General features: G+C 40.7%; 1 protein-coding gene across 1 annotated transcript in view; it reads left to right on the top strand.

Annotated features, from left to right (window-relative positions):
* LRP5 (LDL receptor related protein 5) overlaps positions 1-21257 on the top strand; it is a 175104-nt gene that overhangs the window by 52990 nt on the left and 100857 nt on the right. Inside the window, 3 exon segments of the mRNA XM_070765886.1 lie at positions 10548-10745; positions 12797-12993; positions 15991-16122. Of these exon segments, the coding sequence (XP_070621987.1) occupies positions 10548-10745; positions 12797-12993; positions 15991-16122 (527 nt within the window).

Raw genomic sequence — 21257 nt, forward strand, 5'->3', positions numbered from 1 at the left:
CCCCAAATGCATGCATATCAAATGCATATCAAATTCTTTATATTGATAACTGTGATGGTTTTATATTTTCTCTGATATGCTTGTCCTTCCCAGAATCCTCAATTTAAATGCAAATAAGCCTTGAACCCACAAAGGACACAGTTACTTAGCTCTGGTATATAGTAACAATGCAGACTTGTATAGCTCTAATTGTCCCAAGAATCTGAGACTGGAAATACAATCTTGGGCCAGGGTAATTGACAGGTTTTTATTAGGCATATTTAATTTTTTTTTTTTTTTAAATGTTGCATAGTTCTAGGACTGATGTGAACTACTATATGGAAAATAGAATTTTGGAGTCTTTGCAAGACCTGTGTAAGACATTAGTTACATGGAAGTTGACTGATTTAGTTAACAAATATTAGAACTGAAAAACGTTTAATAATAGTTCTGCAAAATGCTAGAACATTTACAAAAATAGGAGGCCCTGTTTCCTAGATTTATAATGTATGGTAAAGCAGTCTCTTTCTGTTTTTTTTGCTATTGAAAAAGACCTATACAGCTTAAAATTGTTATTTAAAGAAGACCTAGACAATTTATGTGGTAGGCTGAAATGAATAAAGTGGAATTTAAGTGGCAGAAATGTAAAATTCTGTAATTGGATAAGAAAATGAATATTTCTAGGTAATTAGTGGGGCAGTAGAAGGTGGCAAAGTACATGATGATGGCAGGGGTGGTTCCACTTACCTTCCCTACCAGTTCACATCACAGTGGAAGTGCACGTTTTGCACACACGTTCTTGCTTTGCTCGCGCACGCACCCATCACATCGTGCAAACAAATGATCAAAATATAATTCTGAATACTCTGACTGAAAAGGACAATGACCAAAAGTAGCAAGTTAAAAAAAAGTTAACATTAAGTGGTGACATAATGTGACGAGTTAATCTGAGGTAAAGAGCCAGTTTGGTCTAGTCCAGGGGTGGGCAAAGTTGGCTCTTCTAGGACATGTGGATTTCAACTTCCAGAATTTTTGAGCTACCATGATTGGCTCAGGAATTCTGGGAGTTGAAGTCCACAAGTCATAGAAGAACCAACATTTCCTACCCCTGGTCTAGTCATTAATGCACTAGACTAGAAAGCAGGAGATCTTGAATTCTAGTCTTGGCTTAGCTATGAAAGCCAGCTGAGCGAGCTTGGGCCAGTCACTTTCTGTCAGGCCAGTCTACCTCAGGATTGTAGTAAGGAAAACAGGATAAGGAAGGTGTGGCCCATGTGTATTCTATTTCTGGATTTGTAGCTGGCTGAAGTGTACATATCAGAGAGTTGTTGTTAATGGTGAGTATTCTGAGCAGAGCCTGGTTACAAGCAGTGTGCCATAAGGGTCTGTTCTGGGTCCTATTCTTTTTAATATCTTTATGAGTGACATGGGAAGGTTTGGTAGGGAAGGTTTGCCTATTTGCCGATGACTCTAAAGTGTGCAATAAGGTTGATTGTCCTGGAGGCGTCTGTAATATGGCAAATGATTTAGCTTTACTAGATAAGTGTTCAAAGCAATGGAAACTGCAGTTTAATGTTTCCAAATATAAAATAATGCACTTGGGCAAAAGGAATCCTCAATCTGAGTATTGTATTGGCAGTTCTGTGCTAGCAAAAACTTCAGAAGAGAAGGATTTAGGGGTAGTGATTTCTGACAGTCTCAAAATGGGTGAACAGTGCAGTCAGGTAGGGAAAGCAAGTAGAATGCTTGACTGCATAGCTCGATGTATAACAAGCAGGAAGAGGCAGATTGTGATCCCGCTGTATAGAGTGCTGGTGAGACCACATTTGGAATACTGTGTTCAGTTCTGAAGACCTCACCTACAAAAAGATATTGATCAAATTGAACAGGTCCAAAGATGGGCTACAAAAATGGTGGAAGGTCTTAAGCAAGTATAAAACTTATCAGGAAAGCCTTAATGAACTCAATCTGTATAGTCTGGAGGACAGAAGAGAAAGGGGGGACATGATCGAAACATTTTAATAATAATAATAGTAATAATAATAATAATAATAATAATAATAATAATTATTATTATTATTATTATTAATTAGATTTGTATGCCACCCCTCTCCGTAGACTATGTTAAAGGGTTAAATAAAGTTCAGAAGGGAAGTGTTTTTAATAGGAAAGTGAATGCAAGAACAAGGGGCAGAATCTGAGGTTAGTTGGGGGAAAGATTAGAAGTAACGTGAGAAAATATTATTTTACTGAAATAGTAGTAGATGCTTGGAACAAACGTCTAGCAGACGTGGTCGATAAATCCACAGTAACTGAATTTAAACATGCCTGGGATAAACATATATCCATCCTAAGATAAAATACAGGAAATAATATAAGGGCAGACAAGATGGACCAGGAGGTCTTTTTCTGCCCTCAGTCTTCTATGTTTCTATCTGGATGCTGTCTTGGATTCACTGTTTCCTCTAGGCTGCGCGCGTGAGCGCGCGTGCACCCCAAAATACCACCCCGTGCGCCCTTTTCCATGGGCACACAGTCTCCATCTCCCTGCCAGCCCGCGGGGGCGGGGGGCGGGGAGGCGCCGGTAGTAGAAGGCGCTGCCCCCGTCCGCCCGATCCACTCCCTCTCCTCCTCTTCCGCCAAAAGAAACGCGTGGAAGCTGCCTACTTGAGCCTCGCGTTGCTCCACCCCGCTTCGTCCTGCATGTCATCCTCCGTTGTGTTTTTTTGGGGGGGGAGCAGCGGGAAAGCCGGGTTTGCTTTCCGTGAAAGCAGCGCGCCTTTTAAACACGCTGCTTTCCTGCACCTCTTTCCTGGGGGGGAGTGGCCTCCCCCCCCACTCAGGAAAGAGTTGCAAGAAAGCAGCGTGTTTAAAAGGCGCGCTGCTTTCACGGAAAGCAAACCCGGCTTTCCTGGCCGGCACAGGGCTTTCCTGCCGCTCTCCCCCGAAAACACAACGGAGGTCCAGGATGACAAGCAAAGCAGGGTGGAGCAACGCGAGGCTCAAGCTAGTGGCGGAAGACCTCTGTTGTGTTTTGGGCTGGGCAGGAGGACCTTCCTGGCTTTCCCGGGCAGCTGCCTTGAACCTTGTGCCGGTCAGCAAAGCCAGAGACGTGGAGAGAAAGGAAAGAGAGGGAGGGAAAGAGGAGAGGAAAGAAGGAGGGAGGGAGGGAAGGGAGAGAAAATTGAACGAGAGGGAGAGAGAAAGGGAGGAAGGAAGGAAGAGATAAATATAAAGGGAGAGAGGGAGAAAGAGAGGGAGGGGAAGAGGGGAAGGAAGGAAAAGAGAGAGAGAAAGAGAAAAAAGTGGAAGGAAGAGAGAAGGAAAGAAAGGGAGAGAGAAAGAGAGAGAGAGAGAAGATAGGAAGGAAGAGAGAGTGAGAGAGGGAAAGAAAAAGAAAGAGTGAGAGAGGAGAGAGGAAGGAAGAGTGAGAGAGAGGAAGAAAGCAAGAGAGAGAGGAGTGGAAGGAAGAGAGAGGGAGAGAGAAATGATAGAAAAAAAGGGGGGAAGAGAAATGAGAAAATGATTGAATTGAGGCAGAGAATGACAGGAAAGAGAGAGAAATAGAGAGAGAAGTGACTCTTGATTTAAAGCATATGGTAAAAGCACTTAAATAATAACAGAGAAAAAAAACCCCAGCCCTCACCTGTTTTTATTAATAGTTATGTTTTTGGATTTGCTGGTTGTTTTAGTTTTAATAGTAATAGAGTTTTGTTTTGTTTTATTATTAATTTCTTTTAATAAAAAAGTAGGGATTTTATTTATTTATTTATTTATTTATTTATTTGTACTTCTATGCCGCCCAGTCCCAAGGGGACTGCCGCTCAGACACTATACTTTTCCGCCCACCCCGAAAAAAAATTAGAGGTAACATTGCTTGGATTATTTGTTTTTTTAAAAAAAAAAATCTTATTGTCTTTTGCTTTGCATTTAAGTGTTTTATGTGGCAAAATTTAGCAAAAATTCCAGAGGATGTACGAAGTATGGGAAGCCCTAATCGTATTTGAAAGTCATCATTTTGTGTTTCTTTCAGGCAATATTTGAATGTGTTTCTTTTAAGAAAATCCATTTGTAATGGTAGTTGGTTGTGCATCTTTGCCAATTTGTTTACTTGCCAATCCTCTTGTGTAACTTGTTTGTTGTTGTTTTTTTTGGTGGGGAAGGGGAAAAGGAATAATAGTGGCTTGAGGTCTGTCTTTATGGAATTAACTCTTCCAGCAGCTACATTCCTTGTCTGTCTTTGTGGCATCCATCCTACCCCAACCCCCCACTTTTTTTCCTTTCACAGTTTACTCTTTACCTTGGTTGTAAAAGGCCCCTTAGTGTTTTTTCTGCACAATTTGAAGTTAAGGACATGCCACTCTTTTTAAGTAGCTTACTTTTCTGAAATTGCTCCAGAGGCTTTCTGACTTATTTTTAATATGCAGGTTACTTTGGCAAGTTTGGTACAGTATATAGTTTCTTTAGCATTTGCTAGCATTATCTCTCAGTGTGTTCCTTGTAATTGTATTTCCATTATAAAACAATACTGTTTTCATTTGGAAACGTTCAATTTGCCTGGATTGCCTGAAATGTAGGCAGTTCTAACATGTTTTTGTGAATTATAGCCTGAAAGAGAATAAAAACAGTACTGAAGTAGGTCTTTTCTCTTTCCACCCCCCACTCGCCTATTTTTCTCCAAATAATAGAAAGGGAGAGGAAACTACAGTTGTTGATAAGAGTATAAGAATCTGATGAAAACAAAGCAATGAACTGAGGTGCAAATGACTGCAAATATTGCTGTGAAGTGTGGAAACATTTTAGATTAGTAGTTTGAAGATTAGCTGCTATGTGAAAAGGTGATTGGAATCCTCTTATAATACTTAAAGATCCCTTCCTCCCTATTTAATTTCCTTTCCCCCCTTCTTTTCCCTATACAGCTACCCCTATCCCATCTCTATCCTCCTCTTCCTCAGAAATGGCTATGCCTACATCTAGTTATGATATTTATGTATGAGACTAATTTATGTACATACTGTATGTTAGAGCAGTGTTTCCCAACCTTGGCAACTTGAAGATATTTGGACTTCAACTCCCAGAATTCCCCAGCCAGCGAATGCCATTCTACCATTCTCAGAAGGCACTTAATTTTATTTGAAAATTATATACTTCTGAGAATGGTAGGACTTTTGGCATTTGTTGTTATTGTTCAGTTATGTCTGATTTTCAGAAGCACTGCAGTTTTCTTGGCAAGGTTTTTCAGAAATGGTTAGCACAAGGAAATTGTTATTACTGTATTTCAGTACCGTAATTATAAATGGCAGCGGGTTCCATTTAACTTTGCTACCGCTTCAGGAATGGGAGCGTGTGGGCACACGCTTTGCGCATGTGCAACACTGCACATGTGCAGAGCAGTTTTGATGAAGTCCAGGTAGATGGGCGGAGCCTCCTGCCACCGCCATTACTGGTTCACTGAACCAGTGCAAACCAGTAGCAGCCCACCATTGATTATAAAGCTGAACATGACGTACATAATTAAGACACTATTAAATATGGGATAATAGGAAATTATTGGATCTATACTTAGAGATATTGGAGTTGAGGAAATTTGTAATTTTATGGCCACATATTCTACTCAAAAAGTTATCTCTTAGTCTGGATTCTTAATATTGTACTGTAAATTTAATCAACCACACTCAGTGAATTAGCCACACATTCCAGTTTGAACACCATATTGGTTGGATTTGCACAGTAAACTAAGTCAGAACCAAATTAAACCACACAATGACTTTAATACATTATCTGACAAAGCTCTTGAATTATGGCAAAGAGATATACTAATCCTGCTATTCTTTTTTCTTCTTAATCTAAAGTACATCAACTACAGAAGTAAACAATTAGCCTCTCCTAAAATGCTTGACTACAATTCCCATTGGTATGTATGTATGGATTTAGATATTTAGGAACAAATTGCTATACAGTAATCGACATCAGAGTAAGAATTGTGCTGAAGATCCGCTTTGAAAGATTGCAAATTAATACAGCTTTCTTTATCTCTAGTAAAATATCTGTTCTTGGTTTTATAAAATCTTATTTTTATTTCAAGCTTCAAATCTCTTTGTTTCTTAATTTAGTTCATGGCAAAAGACACCCCTCTTTTTTCATTTTTATGAAAGAAGTAGGATTAGGCAAATCATATTCCACAAGCAAAATCATGTTGGGAATTTAAGTATACATCTTTAAAAGATTATTATATACTTTTCAAGTAATTCTATTCATAGTATGCTAACCACAAATTATGCTGGATTGTCAGAGAATATTACAATCTAAAGTCGTTGGAGCAATAACATTCTTTCCTGATATTGAGAAATGTATATATAGTTACAAATATATATATTAATAAAATGAATATCTGAAATGTCAGAAAAGTCAGGATAATATCTGGTTAAAGACTTGACTGGGAATCAATCTCTGCTGAATATATTTTTTGAAGAATTGGTTACAAATTTCAGCTGAATCAGGTTTCATCATTCCTTCTTAATTTTATTAAATTTCAGCATTCAAACACTTTAGCAGTATTTGAAGAATGGTATATCCCATGTTTAAATTCAGGGAACTCTCTTTAGTTCTGTAATACACTTCTGTATTTGGTAGCATTGGCATTGAAAGGAAGGTGAAAAAAATCCAAGTACTGTAGTGATAAAATAATATGGGAAGAAGAAATTGAAGCTAAGGCATTGGAATTCTTTATGGCATAAAATTCTATTTAAATCCACGTTGGAGAATTAGAATAACAGAGCTTGAAGGGACTTTGGAGGTCCTCTAGTCCAGTGTTTCCCAACCTTGGCAACTTGAAGATATCTGGACTTCAACTCCCAGAAGTCCCCAGCCAGCGTTCGCTGGCTGGGGAATTCTGGGAGTTGAAGTCCAAATATCTTCAAGTTGCCAAGGTTGGGAAACACTGCTCTAGTCCACCCCCCTGCTCAGACAGAAAACCTATACCATTTCAGACAAGTGGTTGTTCAATCTCTTCTTTAAAAAAACTTCCAATGTTGGAGCACCCAAAACTTCTGGTGGCAAGTTGTTCCACTGATTAATTGTTTTAACTGTCAGGAAATGTCTCCTTCCTTCTAGGTGCTTCTCTCCTTGATTATTTTTCACATATTTGCTTCTTGTTTTACCCTCAGGTGCTTTGGAGAATACTGTAGTTTGATTCCCTCTCCTTTGTGGCAACCCCTGAGATATTGGAACACTGCTAGCATGTCTCTCCTAGTCATTCTTTTCATTAAATTGATCATAACTAAATGTGTAGATATTAATACTACAATTAACATTGCATTATATGAACCAAAATCTTCCTGTAGAGATTGGTAGGGATTACATTGCTGCCAGAGGTCTTGCCATTGTCTTCATTCTGACCAAATATAGAATAGAACAGAGTAGATTTTTTTTATTGGCTAAGTATGATTGGACACACAAGGAATGTGTCTTTGGTACATATGCTCTCAGTGTACATAAAACAAATATTCATTTGTCAAAAATCTGAGGTAAAACACTTAATGATTGTCCTAGGGTTCAAATAAGCAATCAGGAAACAATCAATATGAATATAAATTGTAAGGATACAAGCAACAAGTTACAGTCATACAGTCCTAGGTGGGAGAAGATGGGTGATAGGAACAATGAGAAAAACTAATAGCAATAGTACTGCAGTGAATAGTTTGACAGCGGTGAGGGAATTATTTGTTTAGCAGAGTGATGGCTTTCGGGAAAAGCTGTTATTGTGTCTAGTTGTCTTGGTGTGCAATGCTTTATAGCGACATTTTGAGGGTAGGATTAAAACAATTTATGTCCAGGATGTGAGGAGTCCATAAATATTTTCAAGGCCCTCTTTTTGCCTGGTGCAGTATCCTCAGTGGAAGACAGATTGGCAGTAATTATTTTTTCTGCAGTTCTGATTATCCTCTGAAGTCAGTGTCTGTCTTGCTGGGATGCAGAACAGTTAATAGTGGTGCAGATGACAGAGTCAATTATATTTTTGAAGTTGCTCAACAATCTTGGAAATCAACTATATTGTATGTTTATTTTCTGCATTTCTCAACACAACAAATTAATGTATTTTTTCTTTCACATTGCAGTTTTATTGTTCTAAAACATCAGAAAATCAAAACATTTTTGTTTGGATCAAATATATTCAAATGTTTTAGAAATAGTACTGGCTAGAGCCCTAATAAATCTCTTTGATAAATATTGGTTTATTCAAGTTTTGTATCCATTTTCATCCACAAAACCCTTTCTTAATAGATTATATTTGTTTGTGAGAGAATCTGTACATCTACATATCCATATACCTTTCTGACCAAAATATTAACTATGGATGTTTAAAGTCTTTTATACCAGTCCTTTTTGTTTCTCATTCTCTGCTTTTTCATATTTGTGTTTTGTATCTTATTTTTATAATCTCTTGAAATTTTGTTAATGTTCAGTTTTGCATCTAAAAAACAACCCCCCCCAAATGCAAGTAGGTAGCTGCTTGAACAAAAAAAAGATTATAAACTTAAGAAATAAATAAAATGTATTATAGATATATACAAATTATTGATTACTTCACAATTCTAGTGGAAACCTCTTCTGTGCATGCACAGATAATCTAAGAAGATTTTTCTGAATGATGACTGAATTCTGGCAAAAGCATCCATGCAGTTGAAGCTGCTTTGTGAATTATTTACACAGCTATAATAAATAAGGGTCCTCGGAGAGGGGAATATAAATCTAATAAATAAATAAATAATAATAATAATAATAATAATAATATCAGTTCTGGAGACCTCACCTACAAAAAGATATTGACAAAATTGAACAGGTACAAAGACGGGCTACAAGAATGGTGGGAGGTCTTAAGCATAAAACGTATCAGGAAAGACTTCATGAACTCAATCTGTATAGTCTGGAGGACAGAAGGAAAAGGGGGGACATGATCGAAACATTTAAATATATTAAAGGGTTAAATAAGGTCCAGGAGGGAAGTATTTTTAATAAGAAAGTGAACACAAGAACAAGGGGACACAATCTGAAGTTAGTTGGGGGAAAGATCAAAAGCAACGTGAGAAAATATTTTACTGAAAGAGTAGTAGATCCTTGGAACAAACTTCCAGCAGACATGGTAGATAAATCCACAGTAACTGAATTTAAACATGCCTGGGATAAACATATATACATCATAAGATAAAATACAGAAAATAGTATAAGGGCAGATTAGATGGACCCTGAGGTCTTTTTCTGCCGTCAGACATCTATGTTTCTATAATATATAGTACTATTAGTCATATATCCTAAAGCGGGGTTGTCAAACTTTATTTCATTGAAGGCCACATCAGGGTTGTGTTTGACCTGGGAGGGTGACAGGGGGTCATGGCCAGCTTAATGTCACACATGTTGGGTTGCCTGTAGCGGCCCAAGAAATCTGTTAGTAAAAACAGGCTCTTGAGATCAGTTTCCAGCTGCAACAGCCTCCTACAACCCTCTGCCAGTGTGGCCCTCCCGAGCTCTGTTTTTGCTGACAGAGACACCACAGGCCGATTCTTCACTGTTTCCAGGGCAAGTCCCATGGACCAGATCTAAGCATCCTGCAAACCGGATGCAGCCCGTGGGCTGAGAGTTTGACACCCTGTTCTAAAGGGTCATTATAGTTAGTCATTTCTCTATCCTTTGACACTGAGAAGCTATCTGAGTAATATTCAGTTTGCTTTTCTGATTAATAGCCAGACATTCATATTCATTAGGAATACAATAACAGCAGTTTTCTCATATGGTTGGGTTGCCAGTCATTTTCTAACCTTCTGAGAGTACTTGGTTAACCTTTAAACTTCCAGTGCCTTAAATAGTTTATCTTAAATGAGCATGTCCTTCCATTTCTATTTTTCCAAATACCAAGGCCAACTTCTGAAGCACTTCTCAATATATCACTGCCAAAGAAAAGAAGTACATGACTACAAAGACAGGATGTTATTGGCATCTTGATTGAGAACCATTGGTTTGGTTAACTGGTTTTAGTCCTTTCTGACCTTTGTATTACTTAATTTCCCTTAGCTGTATGTGTCACAGTGTTTTCAGCCAATTATTTACTTTGTTATATTCCGGTTTTTATCATTGTTGTGCTTCATTTTATTTATCTATTTACTGTTGCAAAAACCTGTCACTAATATCAGAAGTTGATAAATTGCTTCCACTCAGATGCAATTGTAGAATCATTTTTTAATGGCACTTCTTATTTTAATTTGCTGAAAACAGTTACTGTAGCTAAAACAGAAAGCTTTACCAGTTGAGATAAAAAGTCCTTATTCAGCAAGTAATGAAAAGACTTGTATTAATTAAACTGTATAGGAAACAAAAGACTTATCTTTTTAGAGATAGTTAACTAAGGTGCGTTTTTTTTTAAAAAATGACAAAGTTATGTATTGCTTTTAAAGAAATGTTTGATATCTGTTGACACTAACTTGATTTCAAGGAAATTCACAAACTCCTTGATTTCAGAAAAGTTTCTAATTCCTTTTTTGTAATTGTAGTTGGATTTTTTTTTAAATTTCTAGATTCATGTATTGGACAGATTGGGGTGAAACGCCTAGAATAGAGCGTGCTGGAATGGACAGCAGTTTTCGGAAAATAATCGTGGATTCTGACATTTATTGGCCCAATGGACTCACAATAGATCTCAGTGAACAAAAACTTTACTGGGCTGATGCAAAACTGAGCTTCATTCACAGAGCAAATCTGGACGGCTCTTTCAGGTAAGGGTGGTGTATGTGTACATATATGAATGTATGTAACCCTCTGCAAATACATTTCATATATATGGCTTAGATGTTTTTTGTTTAAACGTATCTTGTGCTAATGTATTTTCTGGCAACTTTGACAACAAAGGTTATCAACCTTGCGTCACCAGTTGCCCTTGAATATTTTGATAAATGTTTGGCAGAACATTATTTGTTCCTTTTTCATTCTACATGTTTCCCTCTCTCCTTTACTTACACCTGCTGCTAGTTCATGCTTCTTCATGCCTCCCTTTTTACCCCATGATAGCTGATCCACCATGTACATGGTAATATTGAATTTTCTATGTTGTTTAAAAGCACCTATGAATCGAGTATGTATGTCAACTGTTGTGACCTCCTAAACATAGAGTAAATGGAGACACACAAATGCATACTTTGCATAGCTGCGTATATATAAGCGGAGGGAGAGAAACTACTACCTGGTTGTTCTTTTATTTTCCAGGGTGTTTGGAAAAATTCAATCTGCAGAATTACCGGTATATTAGATTCTCTTAAACTTCTGTGATTTGTTTTGTTGGGATCCCTAACATCACTCTCAAATCAAGACATTTTCTGTGATCAAGCAATAGATTTAGTAACTCATATAAAAATAACAACATAAATCTGGATTGTACATTGTATAATTCATATTCCTGTGCTGTTACTGAAATTTTGCTTTAGTTTTGTGTATTTTTAATCCAAACAGAGTGATAAATGTTTTTCTACATTTTACTCTGTAAACAACAAAGCATCCTAAATGTTGCTCAATGCTATTTCAACATTGTTTGTTCTTTTAAAGAAAGGAAGGGATTATTTTTCCTATAAAGAAATGTATTTGTAGTACAAATTAGCATGTTCAGTCAAAATTTAATTTAATTTATCTGACTTCTGTGCCACCCAATCCCATGGGATTCAGGGTGGCTTACAACAATAATTAATATAGTACAATGTTACAAAAGTCAAATATTAAATATTAAAAAATACTTGTGAACTGTCTCACATACATACGAATCAATCACAATTCAGCCGTGACTAGATGTTAGCATTTATGGCCACCAGCCAGGTCTGCCGGCAAAACCAGGCCTTCATGGCCTTTAGGATGACCGGTAGGGTGGGAGCAGTACGGACATTGGGGGGGTAGTTGGTTCCATAGGGCCCTATGCTTTATGTTCTGAAATGCTTTATGTTCTGAATGATTAAACAAATGAACTCATTTTATTCACCATAAATGCTGTCTTTGAAAGCTTAAGTTACAGGCCAGATTCCAAAAATACAAATAAGTACTGTTAGAACATACATATTTCCTGCTATGACAAAGTTCTTCTACTGATAACAAAGTTAGTTTCAGAATGTTAATTAATGTTCCTAATGTGCATTGCTGTCATTTAAGATAAAATGTTCTGGGAGTCTCATTTTTTTCTCCCCTCTTTACTCATGACTGTAGTTGGACATTATGCAATGCAGATTTGTGTTTTGTGCATAACATAATTCTGTAGCTTTTTGTATCTTATTTTAGATGTTTAAAATTATTTTGGAGCAGTAATGGAGAATATGAATGTGATATTTTTATGCCCGAATGACCTTTAGTTTTAATAGTGCTAAATAAAATTAAACTTCAAAGAAATTTTGTACACTACAAATATTGCTACTATGAATTGACTTGATAGTAGCATAACATGCTTTCTATTGTGAATGGTAGATTAAAATTGCTGGAACAGACTCCTGTATGATGAATCTCCACTTTGAAAAATCAGAACAAGATAGTAATTTAAATAATTTTTCAGAGCAACATATTTTATGGTAATTGTGGTTCCATTTTTCAGGTACAGTATTTTTTTGAAATGATTCAGGAGAAAAGTGTTTTGGTCAGGTATGAAAATGTGAACCCATTCCACATAAATTGAATTACTGCTGTCTATGGAAGTCACTCTTGTTTTATTTAAATTTTGACATCCTGTCTTTCCATATTAATTTGTGAAGTAGTTTTTGGAATCACTTTGGAAAATATTCTTTCTTCTACAAACTAGGCAAAAAGTGGTGGAAGGTAGTCTCACTCATCCATTTGCCCTGACGTTGGCTGGGGATACTCTGTACTGGACGGATTGGCAGACACGTTCCATTCATGCCTGCAACAAGAAAGCTGGAGAGAATAAGAGAGAGATAATAAATTCTCTTTATTCACCAATGGACATCCAAGTTTTGAGCCCTGAAAGACAGCCATATTGTATGTTTGCTGTTTGTTTCTTTTTCTCTCACATTCGGGATAAGTGGGATTTTAAATCTAACAGCCATGACCTCAGAGAAGAAAATACAAATATTTATGCAACCTAGGCTTCTGCACTACTATAATTATTAACAAGCATCTGGCATGCTAGGCTGTTTATTTGATTGCGATAGGAGGTTTAGTCCTAAATGCCATGGCTTAGGTAAACTTGATTGCTATTTAATAAAGTTTTGTTACCATCATATTTACATAAGATGTTGATAACAGAACAGAATCTCAAACTGTTTCAAAGGAAAGAAAGTCTCAGGGCCTCATCCTGTAGATTTCCCCCCTTGCAATGACTTATATGAGGTCTGATCTGCCTTGCCTATTGAAAGCATTGGCTAATCTGGGCAGTGTTTCAGCGAAAGTTTGGAAGACATAGTTTTTCTGATTGTCAGTGATGTGGCTGTTGCTGTAATGTTAAAGAAACTCAACCAGTTAAAGCATAATAAATGAATAAAAATGCCAAGGAAAGAAACTTGGGATTCAAATTCTGTGGAGTCCATAAGTTATTCTCATTAATATAATAGCTAATTCCCACTTGGATGCCACAGACTTCTGAACAATATATCAGACTGAACAGTTGAACACTTTCCAAGACTTAAATGAGATCATCATTAACTGGATGTGCACATCATTCACAGCACAAGGCAAATTTGGTTAAAAAGCAAGCCATAGTAATGCAAATTCTTTGTTGAGATGCCTTTTTTGCCTGCTTATTGAAATGTTAAAATGTTAAAATTCAGAATTTCTCAGGCATATGTACATTAAATACTTTAAATCAGTGATTTTAAGAATTTATTTTTTCATTAGTACAGTATCTTGTTAATAGTATGTATTTTGTAATACTGTTACAAAAATGTTAACAATACTTTGCAGTAAGGAAAATAGGTTTTTTTTGTGAGGGAGGAGTGGCAGAGAGGAAGGTACCCTGTTTCCCCGATAGTAAGACACCCCCGATTGTAAGACGTATCGGGGGTTTCAGGGGGGTCGGTTAATATAAGCCGTACCCCGAAAGTAAGACATGTGTCTTACTTTCGGGGAAACACAGGGGTATTGCCGGGGGGGGGGGAGCCCGATGACGTTGCTTCCAAGCTCCCCGCGCACCCTTCGCCTCGCCGCGGCGCCACCGCCTCTTCCCCGGCTTGGCAAAGCGAAGGACGGCGCTGGTCCGAAGTGAGCCGAGCGGGCGGCGGCTTGCAGCGAAGGCGCTCGTCCCAGCAACCGAGTCCTGCCGAGGCTCGGCTGCAAGCGGCCAGCGAGGCCGACCAGCTCCGAGGCGAGCGGCCGGAGCTGCGCCCTCCTTCGCCCGCCTCCTTTCCGGCAGGCTGGTGGGGCTGCCCAACTGCGCAGAGCGGCTCCTCCCCTCCAGACACACGCTTCCCCGACACGCGTCTGTGGCTCCACGCGTGCACGCCGCTTGGAGCCCTGAGGTTGAACTTGGAAAAGGGCTCATGAGGCTCCTGTCCCGCGGCTGCCCTTCTGGACTCTGGGGAGATGCCTTCGGGAATGCGACCCTTTCAATTTTTTTCCAATGTAAGGCATACCCCGAAAGTAAGACGTAGTGGGGCTTTTGGGGGTAAAAAGAAAGTAAGACACTGTCTTACTTTCGGGGAAACACGGTACCTCATTTTTCATGTATGAATCTTTTAATCAACAGGAAAAATCTCTGGAAAAAAATTGAAAAGCAGATAAGATGCTTTGAATGAATTATTTAGCCACAGGATTTTCTAAGAAATTGTTTCTTATTAAATATTAGAAACATAACATAATAACATAGTTTTATTCCTAAAGTTGAGTATTATCTCATTTAAGAGAGCATTGAGGCCTACGTCTACTATTGAAAACCTCGAAGGAGATTGAGCCTTAGCTCTGAAGAGCTGGTAAATAAATATTCATGGAGTAAAGGGAGATTTAAGAGCTGCTTTAGTTGAGAAACAGGTGCAGAGTTTCAGTAGATGTCATTGGGTATGTGCCCTGATAGAGTTTGCCCTTGCGTTCCCGATGAGACTATGTGGTGCTCTCGGAATTCCTAACATTTCTCTCAGCTGAGAGCACGTCCCACCCCTGGGTCACAATGTTTCTGGGCAGTAGTGAGGAAAGCCTCGTACACTGGGAAATACTATCTGCTAGAAATAGTTCAGATAATGCTGTCTCTTGATTCGACTGGATTTGAATGCCATTGCTCCAAGTGTTTGTGCTGTATGAACTGACCGTGGATCATATACAGAGCTACTGTCTCAACACTGGTGCTTTTGAATGATTCCTACACACCACTTTAAATTGTCATGCTCTCCTTTTGATGCCATAATAAAAAAAATATTACATATTGGGATGGAGAAGAAATAAAACAAACAGAACACCCAGATCTCAAAATTTTAGGTCTGATTGCTAGATAGACAAGTGATTTTTTTATGCTTTCCAAAGCCCACTAGCTATAATAAACATAAATTATAACTAAACATATTTAGGCTATTTATAACCAACATAATTGGGACACAGATAGATGGAGAAAATATTAAGAAGTTGTTACTATTGTTACAGGGTGAGATATACAGAAAAGTATGAACTCCTGATGAAACAAATAACAATTGTTCAGGTCTAATCTGCACTGTAACTATAACAGCAGTCCAAATAGAAATAAACACGCAGCATCCAGTTGTCCCTTTTTATACTTCTGAAACTATTAAACCCTATTGAATCCCCAACTGCATTGTTGCAGTTTGAGATACTCTAGTGTGAAAAGGTACTATTTTTTTCAGGACAGTTTTATATTTATTGATACTTCCCTAAAGTTGTATGGAGCAACATTAAATGTCAATTATCTTTTAGTGCCTGACTGAATTTTATGAGGAAACATAGTGTGATTGTCCTCTTTAGGGATCTAGGTTTCCTTTCTGTGTTACCAGAAAACAAAATAAAAAATGTGCATGATTTCCTTTCTTATTTTTCTAGTTCACACACCCTGCGAGGAAAATAACGGCGGTTGTTCACATTTGTGCCTGTTGTCCCCAAAGGAACCCTTTTATAGTTGTACCTGTCCTACTGGAGTCCAACTACAAGAAGATGGAAAAACCTGCAAAGCAGGTAAGGAAGTCTTTACCTTACCACAACTTTGTTTAACAAGCCTATTGAGACCCACAACTCAGTAGCTAACGGTCCTTATGACCTTACTTCAGCTTTCAGCTTTGTTTCACAAATCCAGTTCCCCCCCCCCCCAAAAAAAAGTTATAAATGTCATCATAAAATTATTTTTACTTTTATTTTTTACTTTTATTATTTTTTCACTTTCAAATGTGCAAAAGTTGCAGTTACTTTGATGGGCGGCCAATAAATTTTATAGATCAATAAAATAAACAGTTGTTAAATGAGGATCATCTGTGGTGACTTTTTTCTAGTTTTTTCTTCTCCGTACTGAAGGAGCGGGTCCAGCAGTCACATGGGTTGCTCATGTCCAATCCGGTGGAACTGAGCCTAGTATTAAAAAAGCTTGCCGGATCCGCCCCTTCCCCAGAATTCGCTCAGTTCGCATATCCTGCGGTTGTATTGTGATAGCTCGTTCAACATTCTAACACCTTCCCTTCGATCTTTCCTTCAAAAAAGTAGTAAGATTTATTGTCTTTATTTATTACTTGCACTAATTGCGCCAGCCGTTTTAAAGAAAAAAAGAAAAGAAGCGGCTCGGCTTTTTTCCTTGGGAGAAGTTGCGGTTTCGTTTCCCCCCGGCGGTTTTGCCGGTTACGATTCCTGCGGCCGCTCGTGGATTCTTCTAATCCCTTGGCCTGGAGGTCCCGGTGCAAGTATTTATCCATTGAATTATTGATTATTTATTGTATACAATAATATTAAGGGCTTATAAAATACCTCCTGCGGAGTGAGACGCCTTCTAGTCTCCTGGACTTAGTCGATCGCTTTTCCCTTAAGAATTTCTACGGAGCGATTTTTTCGGCGCGAAGGCCTTCGCGCCCTTTTTTTAAAAATCTAGGCCTCTCGTGTTGGCCTTCTGCCAGCCGCGTAGGCCTCAGTCCACCGCGTGGATCCGGGAGCGGGCCTTGGGGGTCCCAGGCTAAATTCTCCACCGGCTAAGCCTCCAACCAGAGTGCCTTGGTTTTACTTAATTACAAAGTTTAGGGAGGCTGGCCCCGCTGGATTTGGGGGCACGAACTCTGGGTTTGCCCAGATTGTCCTCACGTTTCAGCAGCTTCGAGGCCTCGAAGCAGGATCCATTCCTCTTGGGAAGTCCTTGAAATCTTCTCCTTATATTTCAGTTATTGGCTCAGCCTTGTCTTCTGTTAATTGTCAGACTATGGCTACTTTTCCCAAGAGAGGCACAACTAAAGGTCCCAGAGAGGCCAGGCCTACAGGCGATGAAATTACTAGTATCCCCCAGGCCTCTTCCTCCTCTTCTCCAGGGGCCCGCCCCTCGACCAAGGTCACCAGGGCCGAGAAGAGAAGGGACCTAGCCCTACAAAAAATTCATGACAAATCAGCCAAACGTTTGAAAGTGCAGGCCCAAGTAATCAGTAGTCAAGACCCACCAGAGGCCTCTAGTCTGCCTCCCTCTGGGGTCCCTGTGTTATCTCTGGATGAGCCAAACCTAGACAGACCCCAACCTAACCTATGGGGCATAGGTCCAGAGGAACCAGATATTATTGAAGATTCCCCCCAGCCAGCATCCTCCCAGGCCTTTAGGAATTCTTCTGCCATTTCTGCTGATATTTCCAGTTTACCTCCTGAGTTCCAATCTATTTTTGCTGTGTTGTCCAAAGCCATTGATGCCAAACTCTCTACCATCAATGAGCTTCCCTTACCTCTTCCTCCTTCTCGTTCCTCCCGCCCCTTGGGTTCTTCCCCAGCGGTTAGAGCTCCTATTCAGGATGATTCAGAATCCTCCCAGGATGAATATGAGGATGTAGAGGAGGATGAAGACCCTTTTCAGGGATTATCAGAGGATGAGGAATCCCAAATAAAGGTCCCTCCTCCAATTACTATTTTTCCTTCTCAACTATTCAAATCTCTCCTCCTCAAAGCTAGAATCTCTACGGGATTAGCGGCCCAGGAGAAACAAGCCTCCACTTCCACTGATCCCCCGGAGGAGAATCTACCTTACTTCACAGAGGAACAGGAGGATAACGAGGTAATTCCTATGCCTAAATTGTTTAAAGATGCCTTACTCAAACAGTGGGATTTTCCAGCCTCTGGCCTAAATCCCTCTACCAAGGACAGAAAGTTGTATAAACTCTCCTCTTCCTATGAAGAGCTTCTATCCTTTCCCAAACCAGATGAACCTGTCAAGATTCTTCACTCGGCAGCGGCTGTGCCAGGCGAGGCGGAGGAAGTCCTCCGCCCGGAGGACAAGCGCATCGAGCAAATGCTCAAAAGAGGATTCACCGCTGATTCCTGGGCTATTAAAAGTTCTGCAGCGGCCTCTTTCTTCTCCAGAGCCATGCTGCTGTGGCTTCGCCAACTTCAACAGCACATTCCTCCCGATGACTTGAGAGGTCAACAAGACTTCAACAAGGTCTTTGCAGCTGCCCAGTACGTGGCTGATGCCACCTTACAATCTACTAGATTTTCTGCTAAGTCTATTGCAGCTTCTACAACGGCAAGAAGACTCCTATGGATTCGCCCTTGGCAAGCGGGAGTTCGCCAAAAGTGGCAGTTATCCCAGGGCCCCTTAAAGCGCGACCTTCTCTTCGGTGATCTTCTGGATCCACTCCTCACGGAGACCTCGGACAAGAAGAAGGTTTTGGGTCCAACCACGAAAAAGGTTACCAAAACGCAGTCCTTTCGTCGCCCAGGGCGCCAGCAAGAGCAAGCGGCTTCCTATCAGAGATCTCCAGGTCAGTATTCCCCCCGCTTTCGTTCCCAAGGCAAGAACTCCAGGGGTAGAGGGTTTCGTTTCCAAAGGGGAGCCTCCTCTAACAGGGCTTCAAAAAAACCTAGATGGTAATCTTACCTCCATTCCCATAGGGGGTCGCCTGGCTCATTTCGCCTCTAATTGGCGTCTCACCTCCAAGGACCCTTGGGTCATTGACACTGTTCAATCAGGCCTTCTTTTAGAATTTATTTCTCCTCCCCCAAAACGTTTTATTTCCTGCCCTTCTCCCAGGTCATCCTCAGATTGTAACCGTATGGAGGAGGCCATTTCTCATCTATTGTCCATCAGAGCCATTCAACCGGTCCCTTCCGGTCAGAGGGGCCTAGGTTTTTATTCCATCCTATTTATGGTTCCAAAGTCCTCCGGAGGTTGGAGAGCCATTTTGGATTTAAAGAAACTAAACCTATTCATCAAATATAGGAAGTTTAAGATGCACTCCTTGTCTTCTATTTTGGCCGCCATTCACTCGGGAGATTTCATGGTCTCCTTAGACCTCACTGAGGCCTACCTTCACATTCCTATAGCCAAGTGCCACAGAAAATTTTTACGTTTTTCCTTTCAAGGCAGGCATTTCCAGTATAGGGCGATGCCATTTGGCCTCTCCTCGGCCCCTCGGGTCTTTACAAAGCTCTTGGGGTCCCTGGCGGCCTATATCCGGGCGTCTCCCATCCACATTTTATGTTATCTTGATGATATTTTAATTCATGGGAACTCCCTAGAGAGAGTGAAAACAGACCTTTCTGTCACCATGTCAGTCCTCCAGGACCATGGATTTTCCATCAACTTTGATAAAAGCCACCTCCAACCTTCCACTTCCATTTCTCACCTGGGATCTATTATTGATTCAAAATCCTCCCAGGTCTTTCTCTCTCCTGAGAGAAAACTCAGTATAGTGGAGTTAATTTCTAACATTTTATCTAATCCTTCAGTATCCATAGTTACTCTATCTTCCCTTTTGGGGAAGATGGTGTCATGCATAGGCATCATTCCCTGGGCTCGCCTTCATGCTAGGGAACTCCAGTGGCTACTGTTGCCTTTTCAGAGATCGGGGCACAGCAACTCAAATCGACGCATTGTCATCCCACTGAGTGTTCGCAGATCCTTCAAGTGGTGGAAGTCTCCAGCCATGGACAGAGGATCCCCGTTCAGGTGCCCGGATCAATTTGTCATCACCACAGATGCCAGTCTATCGGGATGGGGCGCCCACGCCCAGGGGATGATAGCCCAGGGCACGTGGTCCCCGGAGGAAGCTTCCAGGCCCATCAATTGGCTAGAGTTAAGAGCCGTTTCCCTGGCTCTGAAGCATTTCTCTCCTCGCATTCCCAACCGGCACGTTCTCATTCTCACCGACAACATTGCCACAAAAAGCCATATCTGCAGACAGGGGGGCACGAGATCCAAGGCTCTCATGAGGGAGGCCCTCAAGTTGGGTCTTTGGGCGGAAAAACATCTCCTGTCGCTCCTAGCCGATCACATCTCGGGGAGTCTCAACGTCCAGGCGGATTGGCTATCCCGAGCAACGATAGACCCAGGAGAGTGGAACCTTCACCAAGACCTGTTCCATCAAATCACCCTCAGATTCGGCCTACCAGTCCTGGATCTCTTCGCGACCAATGCGAACGCCCAGCTCCCTCGCTTCTATTCCAGATTTCCATCCCCGGGAGCGGAAGCAATCAATGCCCTCCGGAGTCCATGGCCTCCAGGCCTACTCTACGCATTTCCTCCAATTCCAATCCTCCCGGACGTGATTCACAAGGTCCTCACCGAGAGGGCCCGAGTAATCTTGATCGCCCCTCATTGGCCCCGCCGGCCCTGGTTCGCAGATCTCCAACAGCTGTCCGTCCAGGACCCTTGGCGACTCCCCGTTTCGGGGGATATGCTGCGGCAGGGGGCCTCTTTCCATCCAGACCCGGAGTGGTTCCACCTCACCGCCTGGCTGTTATCAGGAGAGATTTAGAACTGCGTGGTCATGACCCCGATTCAGTGGAGGTCATTCTAAAGGCCAGGAGGGGCTCGACCAATCGAATCTACGACCACACGTGGTCCAAGTTTCACCAGTGGTGCCTACAGGAAGGTTTCTCCCCTCTGTGCATCCCCATACACAGAATTATTTCCTTCCTCATGCAAGGATTCCATAAAGGACTTTCCACCAGCACCCTCCGGCGTCATCTGGCAGCCATTTCATCTGTCCTAGGGGGTCCCCGCAGACAGCCTCTCCGATCCTTCCCTGAAGTCCAGGAATTCCTCAAGGGCATAGCCAACCTCAGACCTTCCAAGGTCCACAGGTATCCATCCTGGGATTTGCCTCGGGTTCTACATTCCCTCACGCAGGCACCATACG

This window comes from Erythrolamprus reginae, chromosome 1 (assembly GCF_031021105.1).
Source record: "Erythrolamprus reginae isolate rEryReg1 chromosome 1, rEryReg1.hap1, whole genome shotgun sequence".
Classification (NCBI taxonomy): domain Eukaryota; kingdom Metazoa; phylum Chordata; class Lepidosauria; order Squamata; family Dipsadidae; genus Erythrolamprus; species Erythrolamprus reginae.